Below are 16,651 nucleotides of genomic sequence, written 5' to 3'. Positions count from 1 at the left end.
CAATCCAAGAGAGAACTTGCTTATTTTGGTTTTCCTTGAATTCATACATTTTCTTTCCTCTTTTTTTTTTTTTTTTTTTTTTGAGACAAGTGCTCACTGTCTCCCAGGCTGGAGTGCACAAGCTCAGCTCATTGTGGCTCTCTACTTCCCAGGTTCAATCAATTCTCATGCCTCAGCCTGCAGGGTAGAGTAGTTGGGACTACAGGTGTATACCACCAGGCCCAGCTAATTTTTTTTTTTTTTTTTTTTTTTTAGTAAAGACGGGTTTTACCATGTTGGCCAGACTGGTCTCAAACTCCAGACCTCAAGTGATCCGCCTGCCTCAGCCTGCTAAAGTGCTGGGAGTACAGGCTGAGCGACTTGCCCGGCCAAATTAATACATTTTCAAGGCAACTCCTAAGTCAAATGCACAGAAAATCATTTTATTTTAAAAATAATACAATGCAGCTGTGTTATTTGATAATTGTAGAAATTAAAAATACCTGTTTCCTAAACCAGGTCACCGTGTAGCCAGAGTAGGGTAAAGCATGTTAAGTGTGTTAAGGGTCATGGGCATGGGCTGTGTGGTTCATTTGCTCTTCTCCATTTTGGGGCTGTACCTGTCTCATTCTGGCAGTTTGCTTACAAATGGATGCTCATGGCAAAGAGGCAGTGGGTGTGGCCGGACTGGTGCAAACTGAGTGCTCTTGGAATGATCTGAAAATGTCCATCTTGTCAGGGCTAAGCTAGTTGTGTCATCCCAGTGAATGAAGGAAGGGGATTTGTTCCTTTTAACGTTATCTAATCGGACAGTACGCACTGAACTTTCAGACTGCACAGCCCTTTTCCCGTTCAGTTAGACAGGCTGAGATAGACTTCTGCAACTCCCTTTGAGAAAATTGATTCAACAGTATCGTCAAGGTTCCTCCCTGGCCCCTGAATAGTTTTATTGAGATAATTTGCATACTATAAAATTCGCCAATTTTGTCTCCTCTGATAGTGCAACATTTAGCCTGGTAAGCTCTTTTTACTCTTCAGACATGTAGTTGATTTGTAACTTTAGTGGTCACTATTCAAAGTACTCTCTGGCAGAGAAGTAAGTCATGGCCTGCAAATTGTTTTTGGCAGGCATAAGCAAATTCTGCCTAATTTTAGAGGAGAATTACAGGATTTTTACTGGTCTACCAGAGAGAATGTATTACCATTGAGTGGGTAGTGCCATTAGGAGTTAATTGAATTTTGACTTGAAAACATAGACTTGGGGATTTTTCAGGTCGGAATTTTTTTGCCTCACATCAAGTCATACTGAGGAATAGGACTTTTCTTCAAGACTCTCTCTCTCTTTTGCAGGGTGTGAGGAGTGCAATAACGCGCATTCTTCAGTGTGCCCAAAGCATGGCCCCTTACACCCGATCCCCAACCGGCCGGTGCTCACCCGTGCGAGGGCGAGCCTCCCCCTGGTACTCTACATAGACAGGTTTCTGGGTGGGGTGTTCTCCAAGCGGCGCATCCCTAAGCGCACCCAGTTTGGGCCCGTGGAGGGGCCTCTCGTCAGGGGCTCGGAGCTGAAAGACTGTTACATTCATCTCAAGGTAATTTATGCTTTATCACACTTTACTCCTGCTCTTCAGCAGTGTTTCAGGGAGCACTGTATTGTCTACTGGACCCCTTATTTCTGTTTCTTGGCAGTTGTTTGCTAGTATTCTCTTTATCTTAACTTGGTTAAATGAAAACTCACTAATAAGATGGAGATTATAATTTTATTCCCTGAAAGTGTTATATGAATTATTCGGAGAGGGGTAGTTCTTAGGGGCCACAGTAGTTTTCTAGGACTGCCATAGTAAAATACCACAGGCCAGGAGGCTGAAACGATAGACACTTGTTTTCTCACTGTTCTGGAAGCTGGAAGTTTGAGATCATGGTGTTGGCAGGGTTGATTTTTTCTGAGGTCTCTCTCCTTGGCTTGAAGAAAGCCACCTTCTCACTGTGTCCTCACAGGGTCTTTCCTCAGTGCTTGTGTGTGTCCATGTCATAATCTCCCTTTCTTATTTATTTACTTATTTAAATAATTTTTGTATTTTGATTTTTTTGAGATGGAGTCTTGCTCTGTCACCAGGCTGGAGTGCAGTGGCTCTCTCTTGGTTCATTGCAACTTCTGCCTTCTGGGTTCAAGCAGTTCTCTTGCCTCAGCTTCCCGAGTAGCTGGGACTACAGGCACATGCCACCACACTCAGCTAATTTTTATATTGTTAGTAGAGATGGGATTTTACCATGTTGGCCAGGATGATCTCTATCTCTTGATCTTGTGATCCGCCTGCCTTGGCCTCCCAAAGTACTAGGATTACAGGCAAGAGCCACTGCGCCCGGCTAATTTTTGTATTTTTTATGGAGACAGGGTCTTGCCATGTTGCCCAGGTTGGTCTTAAACTCCTGAGCTCAAGTGATTCTCCTGCCTTGGCCTCTCAAAGTGCTAGAATTACAGGTGTGAGCCACCTCGCCTGGCCCATCTTCCCTTCTCATAAGGACCAGTCCTGTTGGATTAGGACCCGCTGTAATGACCTCATTTTAAATTAATTACTCCTTTAAAAGTCCTGTCTCCAAATGCAGTCACAGTCTGTAGGGCTTCACCATGGATTTTGAGGAAGACACAGTTTAGCCCATAACAGGAGCTTGCTTTCTTTATTTAAAAAAATTTTGACTGAAATGCAAAGAGAATTATGTAGGCTTAATGTAATCTGCTATGTGCTAGTAATGTTTGCGAGAAAACCACTTTCCAGTTTTGAAACAAGTCTGACCTATAGACTCTGGTTAAAGAATAGCTTCCTGTGTTGTAAAGTATGTTTATATTCATCTGTTTACAACTGACCCTTTTGCTTCTGTCCAGCCCTCTCTGCTGTCCACTTTTTAGATAACGGCTCCAGAGAACTAGGAAAGGGCAGTGGGAAGGGGTGAATATTTGGGATGTGTTTTTTGACAAATCAGCTGCTGTCATGGGGAGGTTTTCTTCGAGTTCTCAAAATCTCCATGCAAGAATATTACTTTGTAAAGAGAAATTCCTATCCCTGGGCTGCCTATTATAAATGAATGCAATGAAACCCCAACAGGAGGCAAATTGTAATAAACTAGAGAGTATTTTGCTTGCATTTTCTGGCAAACTTGTAGCATTTTTTGTCATGTTCGTTTTGTGAAATATTAACTAAAGCTATGCAATTAGATTAACTTTTACATTTTGCCAGGTAATTTTCTTACAGGTGAGGCTTCAGAAAGTATCTTTTCCCTTTGGCATTTGGCAAGTTGTAAGTTATAGGTCCAGGATTTTTCCAGATACAAAGAGAAGAGCCAGGATATATGGTTAATTTTAGGAGCAATACTTTGTGTATTGTGACATTACAAAATGCGTCACATATTGAAGGTTTTGTTTTGTTTTTGGTGTGGCTTTTTACTTTTTTCGTGCAGGTTTCTCTTGATAAAGGGGACAGAAAAGACAGGGATTTGCATGAAGACCTGTGGTTTGAGTTGTCTGATGAGACACTTTGTAACTGGATGATGTTTGTACGGCCAGCCCAGAATCACCTGGAGCAGAACCTTGTGGCTTACCAGTATGGACACCATGTGTATTATACAACCATAAAAAATGTGGAGCCCAAGCAGGAACTGAAGGTACAGTGCTGCCAGACCCTGCTGCTATTTGCTAGCAAGAGTGATTTTTTTAGGGCTTTTTGCAATTTTATTTCTTTAAAGTGGGATTGTTAAAAAAAACGTCATTTCCTTGTAATTCACATACTTTTTGAGTAGCTACCATGTAGTGTACACATACACTATGTACACTACATAATCCTGTAAATAGAATGATAAGTATATGGCTTTTATGCTTACCAAAGGGCCTATGTAAGGCCGTACATGGTGGTCATGCCTGTAATCCCAGCACCTTGGGAAGCCCAGGTGGGTGGATCACTTCAGGTCTAGAGTTCAAGACCAGCCTGCTCAACATGACGAAACCCCATCTCTACTAAATATACAAAAATTAGCTGGGTGTGGCAGGTGCCTGTAATCCCAGTTACTCATGAGGCTGAGGCAGGAGAACCACTTGACCCAGGAGATTGTGTAGAGCCAGACTCCATCTCAAAAAAAAAAGCCTACGTGAAAGCACTAGGTCCGTGGGGTAAGGAGGTAGTTGTTTTGGGGAGCAGACCAGTCTAGATGCTTCTCTACCTGTGACGGAATTATATCCCAATAAGCCTCATTGCAAACTGAAAACATTGTAAACTGAAAGTGTACTTACTACGCTCAACCTACGAACATCATACCTCAGCCTCGCCTGCCTTAAATGTGATAAGAACACTTACATTAGTCTACAGTTGGGCAAAATTAACACAGTGCCTATTTTATAATAAAGTGTTGACTATCCCATGTAATTTATTGAATACTGTACTGAAAGTGAAAAGCAGAATGGTGTATGGGCACGCAGAAGATTTCTACTGAAGGTATCTCACTTTCGCACTATCGTTACATCAGAAAATTGTAAGTCACACCATTGACAGGAACGTATCTGCTTCTGTGGTGGAGTGATTAAAGATTTTGGTTAACTTTTTTTACACACTGCATAGTTGGGAAACTGATTTTTAGATGTATGGGCAAGATGTTTAGCTGTATGAGCAATAATTTTTTCTTTATATGAATATTTTACTCAAAGAATTATGTGCATTTCAGAAATATATTTTTGGGTGATAACTATTGAAATTTATCTAAATAGTCATTCTTGACATAATAAAATTTTGCTATGATTCTAAATGAAAATTCCTTTTTAAAAATAAAGTTTATATTAAAAACATGCCAAAAGAGGAGATCAAAATAGTCTTTAGCTTCCTGATATAAATGAAAAATAGGCAATAAATGCTCATATAAGTAAGTACATGAACATTGAATTGCACAGTGCCTCCATATGGTACAAATCAGAAATGGATACCTCTCTTGAGGGAGAAAGAATCCTGGATTTTGTGCAAAACCTCTGTTTTTGAAACCATCAGCTAGAGAATCCATAAACCCTGAAGAAAATATGCAAAAGGAAATTCGTATCTCATACCATGTATTCCAATAAATTCCTGATTAGAAAAAAAAAAAGGAGGTGAATTTTTTTAACTGTGAAGGGGAGATTTTTTCTTTTAAACCAGTAGATGGGACTATAAAGATGGACAGAAACAAATATGAATATAATAGTTCAGTGTAATGAACAACCATAAAACAAAAAGGAAACAATAGAATGGGGGAAATATTTGTAATACACATGAAAATGTTCAACTATGAAGACTGACAGGCTTCACTACACCCAGATGGACAAATGAAAAAATGTCAGGAATTGACTTTATCTGGAGGAGGAAACAAATAGTAAGAAAATGTTTAAAAACAGAAAAAAGAGCGAATGCATTTTGGGCTTAATACCTAGATGATGGGTCCAGCAAATCACCATGCACATGTTTACCTATGTAAACATCCTGCATGTGTACCCTGGAACTTAAACAACTTAAAATTTTCAACATTAACCATTTAAAAAACCCTCAAAATAACTATGACTACTATTTACATTAATTTAAGTTGGCAAAAATAAATGGATACAGTACAATGAATGAATGTTTTTTAAAAAAATAGGAATGTTAATGGTAGAACTGCATTATTTCATAAAATAATTCTGGAAGTATATAGCAAAAATGTTCTTGGCTGAGTAAATCTAATCCTTCAAAGTTAAGCAGAGGAAATAGTTACAAAAAGAAGACAGAACTGGACTACTGTATTTTACAAACCCTAAGATACCAATGACTTTAGGGTGCACTATTATTTTATGCACCATTAAGAAAAAAATGCTACCTATTAAATTATTATACTTTTTAAAAATAAAAAATGTTTAGAAGGAGCTATTTTAGACTTATTTTGACTTAATTTTAAAATTCCATCATACTTGTGCATGCATAAAAAGGCATGCTGAAGCAAAATAAATTGGTTGCGGTATAAACCACTTTGTGTGCAGAGTCTGACTTCTTTTTCCTCCATCACTGTTTGACTTCATCGTGGACGTTTGTGCCGTTTTCTATGCTGTCATCTTCTGGGCCATTGACAGCGTGGATGCAGCTGCAATATTTTAAAAATAAGTGTTCTGCTATTGCCCCTGGGATGTTTCCCCGAGCCACTGATCACCTGCCTGCAAGTTTTGATACGGTGCTTTCCCATTTGTCTGAACTCATCTGTGTCTTTTTCCTCAATTGAATCACGTATCCTCGGAACTGGAGAGGCTTTGGATCAAGTCTGTAGGAAGTTTCTGACAGCCGATGCCTTACTGAGAAGCCCTGCAGGATGCATGCCAACCTTACATGGCTTTCAGATTTTTTGTGTTCTGAGGGAAATGGCAAATCTTTTTGGCATTTGCGTTGCTTGGCAAGTGTTCACTCATGGAGTGTCATTGGGCTCATAACTGAATGGGGTGAGAACAGTACAAAGAGCTTGGCCAGGTTTGTGCAGGAGCAGTGAGCAGGTAGCAGGAGCTCCACTGTGGCCATGACTGTGGAAGGCCCTAGAGTGTGAGACACGTCCTGACTTCTGACATGTTAAAATATTTAAAAATATACCTTGGAATTGATAGATTAGGGTATACTTTGTAATAGTAAAATGATAATCCATCTAAAAGTACAACTACAGGGGCGTAGTTAATTAAATTATAGAATACAGACTATGTAGACGATTATTCCATGGTAAAGTGTCTTTATGAATGTTTTCATATATCTTAATATTCCATAACAATATATGATTAATTCATTTAGTAATTGGATATATTGAAATCCTACTATGTTTGAGACCCTAGAAAACATAGACTGGCTCCCTGTGTTCTGGGAACCTGTATGCTAGAGCAGAAATGGACAGAAAGATGTAAAGAAGCAAAGAATATCTCATGGGATAAGTTCCATGAAGGAAACAGTTGGTGCAGAAAGAGCAGGTAACAAGAAAGGGACCGATTTTGATGTGATGGTTAGGAAAGGCCTTGCCGATGAGGCACTGTTGAGGCTGAGAACTATGGAATGGGGCCAGCACTACTGAGGGTGAGGGCAGGGTTGAGGGCAAAGAGCCCAGGACTTGTGGAGGTGAAACAGCAGAGCTGAAGGCTTGGGGTGGGGAAGCGCTTGGCATATTTGAGCAGCTGAAAGCAGGCTCCGTTGACTGAAGCATGGGTCAGGGAGACTGATAAGAGCTGAGGTTGCTTTTCCAAGTTGGGGAGATCGTGGAGCCCTTTGGAGATTATCATCAAGCATTTCAGGTTTACTATGAGATGAGAAGCCATTGCCTGCCTGACAAGATCTGATTGTGTTCTTTTTATTGATACATGTGATATTTTGATGCCTTTTATATGATGTATAATGATCCAGTTAGGGAAACTGGGATTTAAGGAGACCACCCTGGCTCCTGTGTAGATTGCAGAGAAAAGGAGAGGCTAGTCAGAAGGCCAGGTGTTTATCCAGGCAAGAAATGGTCTTGGCACGCATCAGGGTGGCAAAAGCAGAGATGGAGAACATCTGAGGGAGAGTAGTCCTTGCTAAAGGTATATAGAAGCAAGCAGAGAAATCAAAGGCACCTTTCAGGTTTGAAATCTGAGCAACTGGGCGGAAGGTATTCATCAAGATGGGAAAGATGGGTGGGAGTGGGAGTTGGAAAGCATTGAGAATTCCATTCTGGACATGGTAAATTTGATCTGTTTGTGAGACATACGAAATATCTAGTTGAACACACTCAGAGGGAACAGAGAAAGAGCATCTGGGATAGAGATATTAATTTGGGAGTCATTAACATAGAGTTGGTTGGAAATGGTTGTGGTCACTTGAGGTCAAAATAAGAAGGCCCTACACTCGGACTAAGCTTTGAGCTACACCAATATTTAGAAGTTAGGGAGAAAGAAAAAGAGGCAAACAGAGTGAGCAGAAGTAGCCACTGGGTGGGCGGGAGAAGGTGGTTGCCTTTGAAGTTGTCATTGGTGATCCCAATAAGGCTGTTTGGTGGCAGCCACTATAGCTACAGCCCTGTAAAAACCAGTGTTTAAATATAGATAAGAAATCAGAGGAGGCTGTTTTATTTAGATGAAGAGACTATGATTATAATTCTAGTAACCACTTTCTGAAAAAGAAAAGCCATGCAGTATGTCTTGGCAAATGAACTTCCTGACTGATCTGCTGGAAAGGTATTGCAAGGGGAGCTCACAGCATGATCTTTTTTTTTCTTTGTTAATGGGCTGTGGGAAAGCCTGAATTGTTTCCTGTAAGCAGGGGAAATAATTTAAGCATGCAAAGAACATCTGGTGATGTCCCCAGTTCTTGATGATATACTTGCTTCTTGCAGGTGTGGTACGCCGCATCCTATGCAGAGTTCGTGAACCAGAAAATTCATGACATTTCTGAGGAAGAAAGGAAAGGTGGTTAGACGTTTATGTTTTACATTTTCTATATGAATTCTAAATTGTATATCATCACATCTTTATGAAACGTTAATTGTTTTGTCTCAATATATTTCAGAAGCTATTCCAGTAGGTTTCTTAGAGACACACATCTCCATCTAATTCAGGGTCAAATTACAATGACATATTTACATTTCTCTCATCTGTGCTGGAAAATAATATTTAATATAATGAAAACTTCCACATACCAAATTAGAACCTAGATTAGAGGACAATTCCTATCCAGATTTTATCGTCTCTGAGGATATACCAAGACAGGCATTGACTTTGTTTTTAATGCAAATGTCACTGAAGTATAATCTACATACAGAAAGCTGTACACATCGTAAGTATACATCTTAAATTTTCACAAAATAAACACACCCATGTAACCTGCACCCAGATTAAGAAACAGAGCATTACCGTGCCCCAGACGTTTCTTTGTGCTGCCTTCTAATTCCTACTCACTCCCAAGTGTAACTCTTTCCTGACTTCCAGCACCACACATAAGATGCGCTTATTATCGAATTGTGCATAATAGAATTATGTGACATGTACCCTTTTGGTGCCTGGGTATCTTTTGCTCAACATGGTATTTATGAGATTCATCCACATCAGTGTATATAATTATAATTTATTCATTCTCATTGTTATTTGGTATTCGAGTATATGAATGTAAAACAAGTGATTTATCCATTATGTTGTAGATTTGGTTGTGAAATGTACTTTTGTCACTAACTCTCCAGAGTTAGATCAAGTTTCACAGGTTCATGGCAGTCATCCGCAAGACACTCCTGACTTCAGACACCAGCTGCAGGCTCTGGGGCTTGGGAATCTGCAAGTTAGGAGGTTCCCAGTAGCTCCTCAGGTTTGATAATTCACAAGAATAAATCACAGAACTCGGAAAAGCACTCTTCTTAAAGATGGCCATTTTGTTACAAAAGATATAATAAATCCTTTTGTTTATTATAATATATAAATAGATATCTAATATATAAAAATACATGGTTTTTATATATTAGGGCCAGCCAAATGAAGAGATACATATGGTGAGGTCTGGGAGATCACAAAATGTCCTCAGGACGTGCCACCCTCCTGGCACATTGATGTATGAGTCCCAACCATAGAGGCTCACCTGAGCTTCAGTATGCAGTGTTTTTATTAAGACATCATTACATAGGCATGACTGATCCAATCATTGGCCAGGTGATCAAGCTTGATTGCCAGCTTCCCCACCTCCTGCTTCTTCCATGAGGCCAGGCTGATAACCCCTGGCTCCAAGCCCCACATTTCTAATTACATTGTTGAGCTTTCCTGCGTGGCCTGTCCCCACTCTGAAGCATCTCATTAGAATAAATTTGGGTATGCTTATGGGATGGGGCACCATGAATAACAAAGACACTCCTATTGCCCAGGAAATTCCAGTGACTTAAAGGTTACCAACTAGGGACAAAGACCAGCCAGATTCTTCATTACACAATAAGATCATTTCTAGTTTTTGGCTATTTTGAAGAGTGCTGCTGTGACCATTCTTACATGTCTTTTCGTGAACGTATGTGCACATTTCTGCCAGTGTGTATCTAGGAGTGGAGTTGCTGGGTCATGGAGTATGCCCATATTCAGCTTAGTGGATACATCTGAACATTCTGCTAAAGTCATTATACTGAGCATTGATGTTTAAGTTATTTGTGCTAAAATATACCCTCAGATTATGAAACTTGGTTCTGAATCTCTAGGTTATCTGCATACAGATGTTTGCAACATCTTTTGTGTTTTCAGTATGGTGAGGTCATGTGTGTGTGTTGAGGGCTGTGAGAGGGTGATGTGAGGATATTTGTTCCTTTGATGTCTTGCACGGACACATTAGAAAATAAGATCCTAAAAACCAACTCTGCCAAATTTTAGCTTTCGATTTGATAACAAAACGGTAATGCAAATAGAAGATACTGTACAATCATGAACCCTTTGGGCTGCAATAAGATAAGAACGGTGGGGATTGCAGGCATTTGAGTTTTGTCAGTGTCTGTTGATCATCAGCCCTTATGATTTCTCTCCTGTGACTGTAGTTCTTCGAGAGCAAGAGAAGAATTGGCCCTGCTATGAATGTAACCGCCGATTTATAAGCTCAGAACAGTTACAACAGCACCTCAATTCTCATGATGAGAAACTAGATGTGTTTAGCAGGTATGTATGAGGGAGAAAGGCTCACAGACTGAGTTTATAAAGGCTCAGAATCATTTCTGTATTGTCCACTAGCTAATGAGTGTCTCTGAGTGTCATGTGTAGGTAAGTAACCAGGTGGGCTACTGAGGGAAGGGTGTTACCTGTCATATCCTTTTCCCTCTGCTCCTCGTTTACCATTATCCATCTTTTCCAGCATAACCAATACCCAGCAATGGGACGTCCTTTCACTTTAGTTAAATCTCCCTTAATTGGAGATTCTGAAATAGGAAATTTTGAGATAGCATATACCTTCAAAATAATCTGCATCTTTGATTTTCAGACTTTCTGCAGCAGTACAATTACTTAATCAAACTAAGTCATATGTTTAATTCCACTATACAAATAAGACAGATGAGGGGAGAGTTATATAGGATGAAGTGGGCAGGGGCCAGATCAGGTAGAGCCCTGTGGGACATGGCAAGGAATTTAGATTTTATTCTAAGTGTGATGAGAAGTCTTTAGAGGGTTTTGGTCAGAGAGTATTGTGATGTTGATTGTATTTTTTGAAAACCATTTTGGATAAAAATAACACCTGGATAAAATTACCTCTAGCTTATATTGGAGTAAGGTGGAGGCAGGGAATCCCGTTAGCGCTATCGCAACAGTTTGGGGGAGGAACGTGGGTGGTGTGGGATAGGGTCATGCCAGGGGGACCGTGTAGGGTTGCCGGTTTTTCCAGGGTTTGGAAAGAGAGGAGATGTGTGATATGGTAGTCAGGTAAGTGGGAAAGTGAATGTTTTAGGGAAGTGCCATACAATGGCCTGTTATATTAAGTGCCCACTTGGAGTTCATGGTTATAAAATGAAAGTGAGCCCACTAGCATGGCTGTGCATTGTTCGCCAGCTTCATACAGCTTCAGGGGTGCTGGTGCAGAGCAGGCAGGGAATTGGATTACACAGGGTTGTGGCTTTGCTAAGTGCTTATAACACACATCAAGAAAACAGAACAGCGTGGGATGGGAATTGAGAGCACCCACAAGGGAGTGGTTCCAATGAAGGACCTGGAAGTGTATGCTGTGGAAGAAGGGGAGCGAACTCAAAGCAACTCAGGGCTGCACAGAAGAGCCAGAAGGATTGGATTGAAGATGCTTGCATGGCTGAAGGGTTGTTGAGTGCAGGGACTAGAGGAAGTAAACTACAGAGCCAGGGTAGTGTCCTAGTGGGCAGTGTACGGGATTGTCATGAAGAGACTTACAAGCATGACAGGGTCTAGGATGTGACCACAGGGATCAGAGCCAGGGTAGTGTCCGAGTGGGCAGTGCACGGGATTGTCATGAAGAGACAAGCGTGACAGGTTCTAGGATGTGACCACAGGGATGAATGTCTAAGCAGGGTAGACACAGTGAGATTTGAGTCACTCTCTTCTGGGTATCTCTAAAACTCTGTTCATGGCTCTCTTGTAGCAATTTTTGTATTATATTTGTAATTTTTGGTTTATATGCCAGCTCCCTCTACTAGTGCCAGCTTCCTCTACTAGACCCCTGAGGGTAAAATCTATTGCATGTAACCTGATGTCCTTAGTGCCAGCATAGTACGTGACACGTAGTAGATAATACCTTTGTTAGCCAACTGTTAAGAGAAACTTGGGACAACTAGGAAGATTTGAACTTTGACTAGATACAATAATACCAGCAACTATCAGGTATTTCTTAGGTAATAGTGGAATTATGGTCATATACATATAAAGAGTCCTATGAGTCAGAGAGACATGCCAAAATATCAAGAGATGAAAAGATATATGGGATTTGCTTCAAAATCATCGAGTGGGTATGTGTGTGGGCAGGTGGTAGGGGTGCAGATGGAAAAAGTTGGCCATGGGTTGAAAAATGCTGGAATTGGGTTATGGGCACATTGGGCTCATTGTACTATTTTCTACATTAATTGGTTCAGAATTTTCCAACATGGAAAGTCTTTTAAAAGTTCCTGAAAAAAATATATAGTATTTGTTAAATTATTAAATAGATGAGTGGAAGAATAAAATTTTGATCTGATTGACATTGTATGTTTCCTACATACATATCTTCTAAAAGAAGCTTCCATAACCTACTTTTTGAGCCTTTTTTTTTTGAGACAGAGTCTCTCTCTGTCACCAGGCTGGAGGGCAGTGGTGTAATCTTGGCTCACTGCAACCTCTGCCTCCTGGGTTCAAGTGATTCTGCTGCTTTAGCCTCCCGAGTAGCTGGAACTACAGGTGTGCACCACCATGCCCAGCCAATTTTTGTATTTTTAGTAGAGAAAGGGTTTCACCATGTTGGCCAGGATAGTCTTGATCTCTCAACCTCATGATCTGCCTGCCTCAGCCTTCCAAAATGCTGGGATTACAGGTGTGAGCCACTTTTATTAAGGAATTTATGTTTGTTAGCAATTCATGCCAGGCATGGTGGCTCATGCCTCTAATCCCAACACTTTGGGAGGCCCAAGAAGGATTGCTTGTGTTCTAGACCAGCCTGGGCAACATGGCAAAACCCTGTCTCTACAAAAAATTAAACAAAATTAGCCAGGCATGGTGGTACATGCCTGTATTCGCAGCTACCTGGGATGCTAATGTGAGACAATCACTTAAGCCCATGTGGTTGAGGCTGCAGTGAGCCATAATTACATCACTGCACTTTAATCTGGGTAGCAGAGCAAGATCTAGTCTCAGAAAGAAAAAAAAAACCCATTAAGGGGAATATAAAATTTAATTGATGTTTACTAGGCATGCTATGAAACAATTGAATTCTGACCTTCCAGAAGCTTGTAGTAAAACAAGAAAGTTGTTTGAATTTGGCTACATTTCTTGGAAGGAATATGAGGTGAGGCTAGGGGAAAAGAGAGAAATAATGGGAATCTTGTCTCAGATGACATCTCCTGGGAACACACTCGAAGGCTTAGCATGTTCTGTCCTGTCTGCCTTTTTCACATCATTTCAGAAGCAAAATATTGTCAGTGCTTTGAATTTTTATAGCTCTTTTCTTCAGAAGAATTGAAGACATATCTTTAAGCTATAATAGAGGGCAAGGATGAGATGTTCAGAAAGTGTATATTAGTAAAACAGTTGTTTCCATTAAGAAAATCCTGGAAAGTAATAAGGTGAGAGGCATCAAAATCTGGGGTTAGTAAGGATCATTTAGGTCATGATTTGTTATGGAGTATTATGTAACCATGACGACCCATAACCCAATCTCTTGTCCCCAGAACAAGAGGCAGAGGAAGGGGACGAGGCAAGAGGCGATTTGGTCCAGGTCGACGACCGGGGCGTCCTCCAAAATTTATCCGCCTGGAAATCACCAGTGAAAATGGGGAAAAGAGTGATGATGGGACACAGGTACCTGGGGATGGGAAGGAACCCTCCTTAGATGCTTGTGTGGAGGACTCACCAGATCCCTGATGAGATGTGAATACAGGGACCTTCCCAATGTTTGTAGACCTTTCCTATCAGACCTTGCTGCCTGTTAATTAAAGTATGATTAGAGAATGGCAGAAAAGTGTATTATCAAGGGTTACCTACAACAAAAACCCAACTTTGCTGCTCTAAAGATTTGAAATTGACCAGGGTTAGTAGAGATAGACTTTGTTTAATTAAACTATTAAAATTATTGATATTCCAGAAAAGTCATATCACAGTCTTTTCTTTGTTAAGTGCTCTGGAATCTCTGCTGCTTTGCCTTCTGTGCATAGTTACCTAATTAACTTTCCCAGAGGGAGAATATTTTTTCTGAGTATTATGAATCTAGTCATTCTGAAATAAGCAGCAATTCTAAATCTGAGCCGACAGACCCTCCAGCACTGATCTCTATTCCTGCTTATTGCAAATTTCAGGACTTGCTACATTTTCCCACAAAGGAGCAATTTGATGAGGCTGAACCAGCCACTTTGAATGGGCTGGATCAACCAGAACAGACCACTATCCCAATCCCTCAGCTGCCACAAGAAACCCAGTCTCCCCTGGAACATGAACCAGAAACTCACACCCTGCATCTGCAGCCGCAGCACGAAGAGAGCATGGTGCCCACCCAGAGCACGCTGACAGCCGATGACATGCGCAGAGCCAAGCGCATTCGAGTAAGTGGGGAAAGCCGGTAGCTCCTTGCGCCAGCCAGTGATCTTCCTCTCACCACCAGCTTTCTGGTGGTTTTCCAACCTATTCACCTTCCACTCTGAAATCTTGCATCTAGCCCATCACATGTGCAATCCCCTTATTTTGAAAGAAGGTATTCACTATTTCTCAATGTCTCTGTGTCCTGTGGCAGGCTATCATGGCTGGTCCTAGGTTTGACCCATTTAGTAATGACACAGAGGCCTGGAGGTTGGCAGCTCCTGGACTAGCTCTCTGCATCCCTCAATTCACAGATTGGAACTGGAGAAATAAGTACATTTAGTTATAATAATCATTTGTGTTTTAAACCAGGCTAATTTGTGCCTAATCATAGTTCTCAAGTTAATTTTGGGTAACTAAATTTGCTTATCTACTGCTTCCCAGGGGAGAATGGCAAATGTCATTACTCATCACTGTAAAGTGACCTGTGTCCAAGTTGAGATGGCAGGTACAATTCACACACCTGGGGATAGCTCGAGCCAAAGCTGTCAGTTCAAGAGTTAGTCAGTGTCCCAGTCACTTGACCTGTGTCTTGGCCTCAGACCATGCGGCTGCAGAGCTTTCATGACTTGCAATTCAGATGTGTTTTGTTATTTCACAAATAGCATTTGAGTCTGAGTTAGGAACTGCAGGGGATTTGTGTGGAAAACAATATGGCTTTGTGGGATAAGTGTCTGTGCTGATAAAAAAACAATGACTTAAAGCCCTGTTTGTGGCAGCTGAGTGCTTAAAGACTTACTGGTACTTTCCGGGAGATGAAAGAGACATTTTGTATAACTTCCCAGGCTTTACAATTTCTACCTGCATGATCGTTTCAGCATATGTTTCTCATGGTCTTCTTATTTGCCCGTAGGCTAGAAGGGACCTTGAAAAATAGTCTAGTCCATGCCTTCATGTAAAAACACATTTAAACATTTGTAGCCATATGATAGCTTTGAAGGGCTCCAAGAACTCTGAGGCTAAACACCCTTTATGAGGGCCCTGTATCAAAACATAAAACTCTCAACTCACTGTATGTTATTTCACAAGGGTATAACGAACATACAGAAACATAGGCCAGGAAAAAAAAGCTATGAATTAGTATCTTCCCACCCATTATTCTCCTTTAGTTCCTAATCTGCACTTCTTTCTCATGCTTAATTACTATATTTTCTGCTTTGGCCATTTTGATTTTTTTTACTAAGTCCAGAGAAATGCTTGCTAGATTTTTGTTTTTTTGAAAAACCGAAGCCCACACATGCAGTGAAGTTGTGGATGCACAAACACAGTCCAGCCGTCATTGTACATGCATTCTTGAATGAGCAGGGGTGCTGGTTTTGGTACAAGGTTCCTTGTGTCAAAGCAAAAGCCATATGTCTCTGGCTTTTGGAGGTCAGTCTTAGTTGAGCTAGTTTGGTTTTTTTCTCTCACACATTCTAAAAAGTAGGGCTATGTATTTTTTCATCTTTTCTATCCAGATTGGTAATGACCAACTGAAGGGAAGTCTTCCAATCCAATTGGTAATGTAACTATTTTTCTCTCCTCTAATGCTGCCTGCTCAGTTGGAGCTGCAGGTAGGTTTGTTTCCTGTGTTTCACATAACAGAATGTTACTTAAGTGTTTGCCTGACCTGCTGTTCTTTGCAACCTGTACTTACTAAATCCTGGTGGAAACCACAATTTGGTTGCTACAGTAAATGAAAATTAATGAATAATGATAACTTATTTGAAAATAGATCAGTGAATACATTGTGGGCTGCAGGTTCCTCATATACAAAATGAAGGGTAGGACTAAGTGATCTCCAAGGTCCCTTCCAGCACTGAAACCACTGGAATGACTTATGCAATGGTGTTGAGATCTAACTGTATATTTGGCCACTGTGCTGGGTACACAATAGAATTTTCACCTGAGCTTACAGTCTAAATA

At 40.7% G+C, this 16,651-nt stretch overlaps 1 protein-coding gene across 8 annotated transcripts in view; it reads left to right on the top strand.

Annotated features, from left to right (window-relative positions):
- The window catches only part of PRDM10 (PR/SET domain 10), a 98,180-nt gene that overhangs the window by 54,988 nt on the left and 26,541 nt on the right, over positions 1-16,651 (top strand). For all 8 annotated transcript variants that reach the window (XR_013523136.1, XR_013523135.1, XR_013523134.1 and 5 more), the window contains exons 6-11: positions 1,330-1,571; positions 3,436-3,639; positions 8,353-8,425; positions 10,513-10,630; positions 13,846-13,975; positions 14,470-14,712. Coding sequence is in view for 4 of the 8 variants with exons in the window: in XM_035265089.3 (XP_035120980.3) it covers positions 1,330-1,571; positions 3,436-3,639; positions 8,353-8,425; positions 10,513-10,630; positions 13,846-13,975; positions 14,470-14,712 (1,010 nt within the window). In the remaining 4 variants the exon portion in view is untranslated. The remainder of the gene's footprint in view (positions 1-1,329; positions 1,572-3,435; positions 3,640-8,352; positions 8,426-10,512; positions 10,631-13,845; positions 13,976-14,469; positions 14,713-16,651) is intronic.

This window comes from Callithrix jacchus, chromosome 10 (assembly GCF_049354715.1).
Source record: "Callithrix jacchus isolate 240 chromosome 10, calJac240_pri, whole genome shotgun sequence".
Lineage (NCBI taxonomy): Eukaryota > Metazoa > Chordata > Mammalia > Primates > Cebidae > Callithrix > Callithrix jacchus.
Note: the sequence above shows the minus strand (reverse complement) of the source record. Positions and strands in the feature narration are given on the sequence as shown.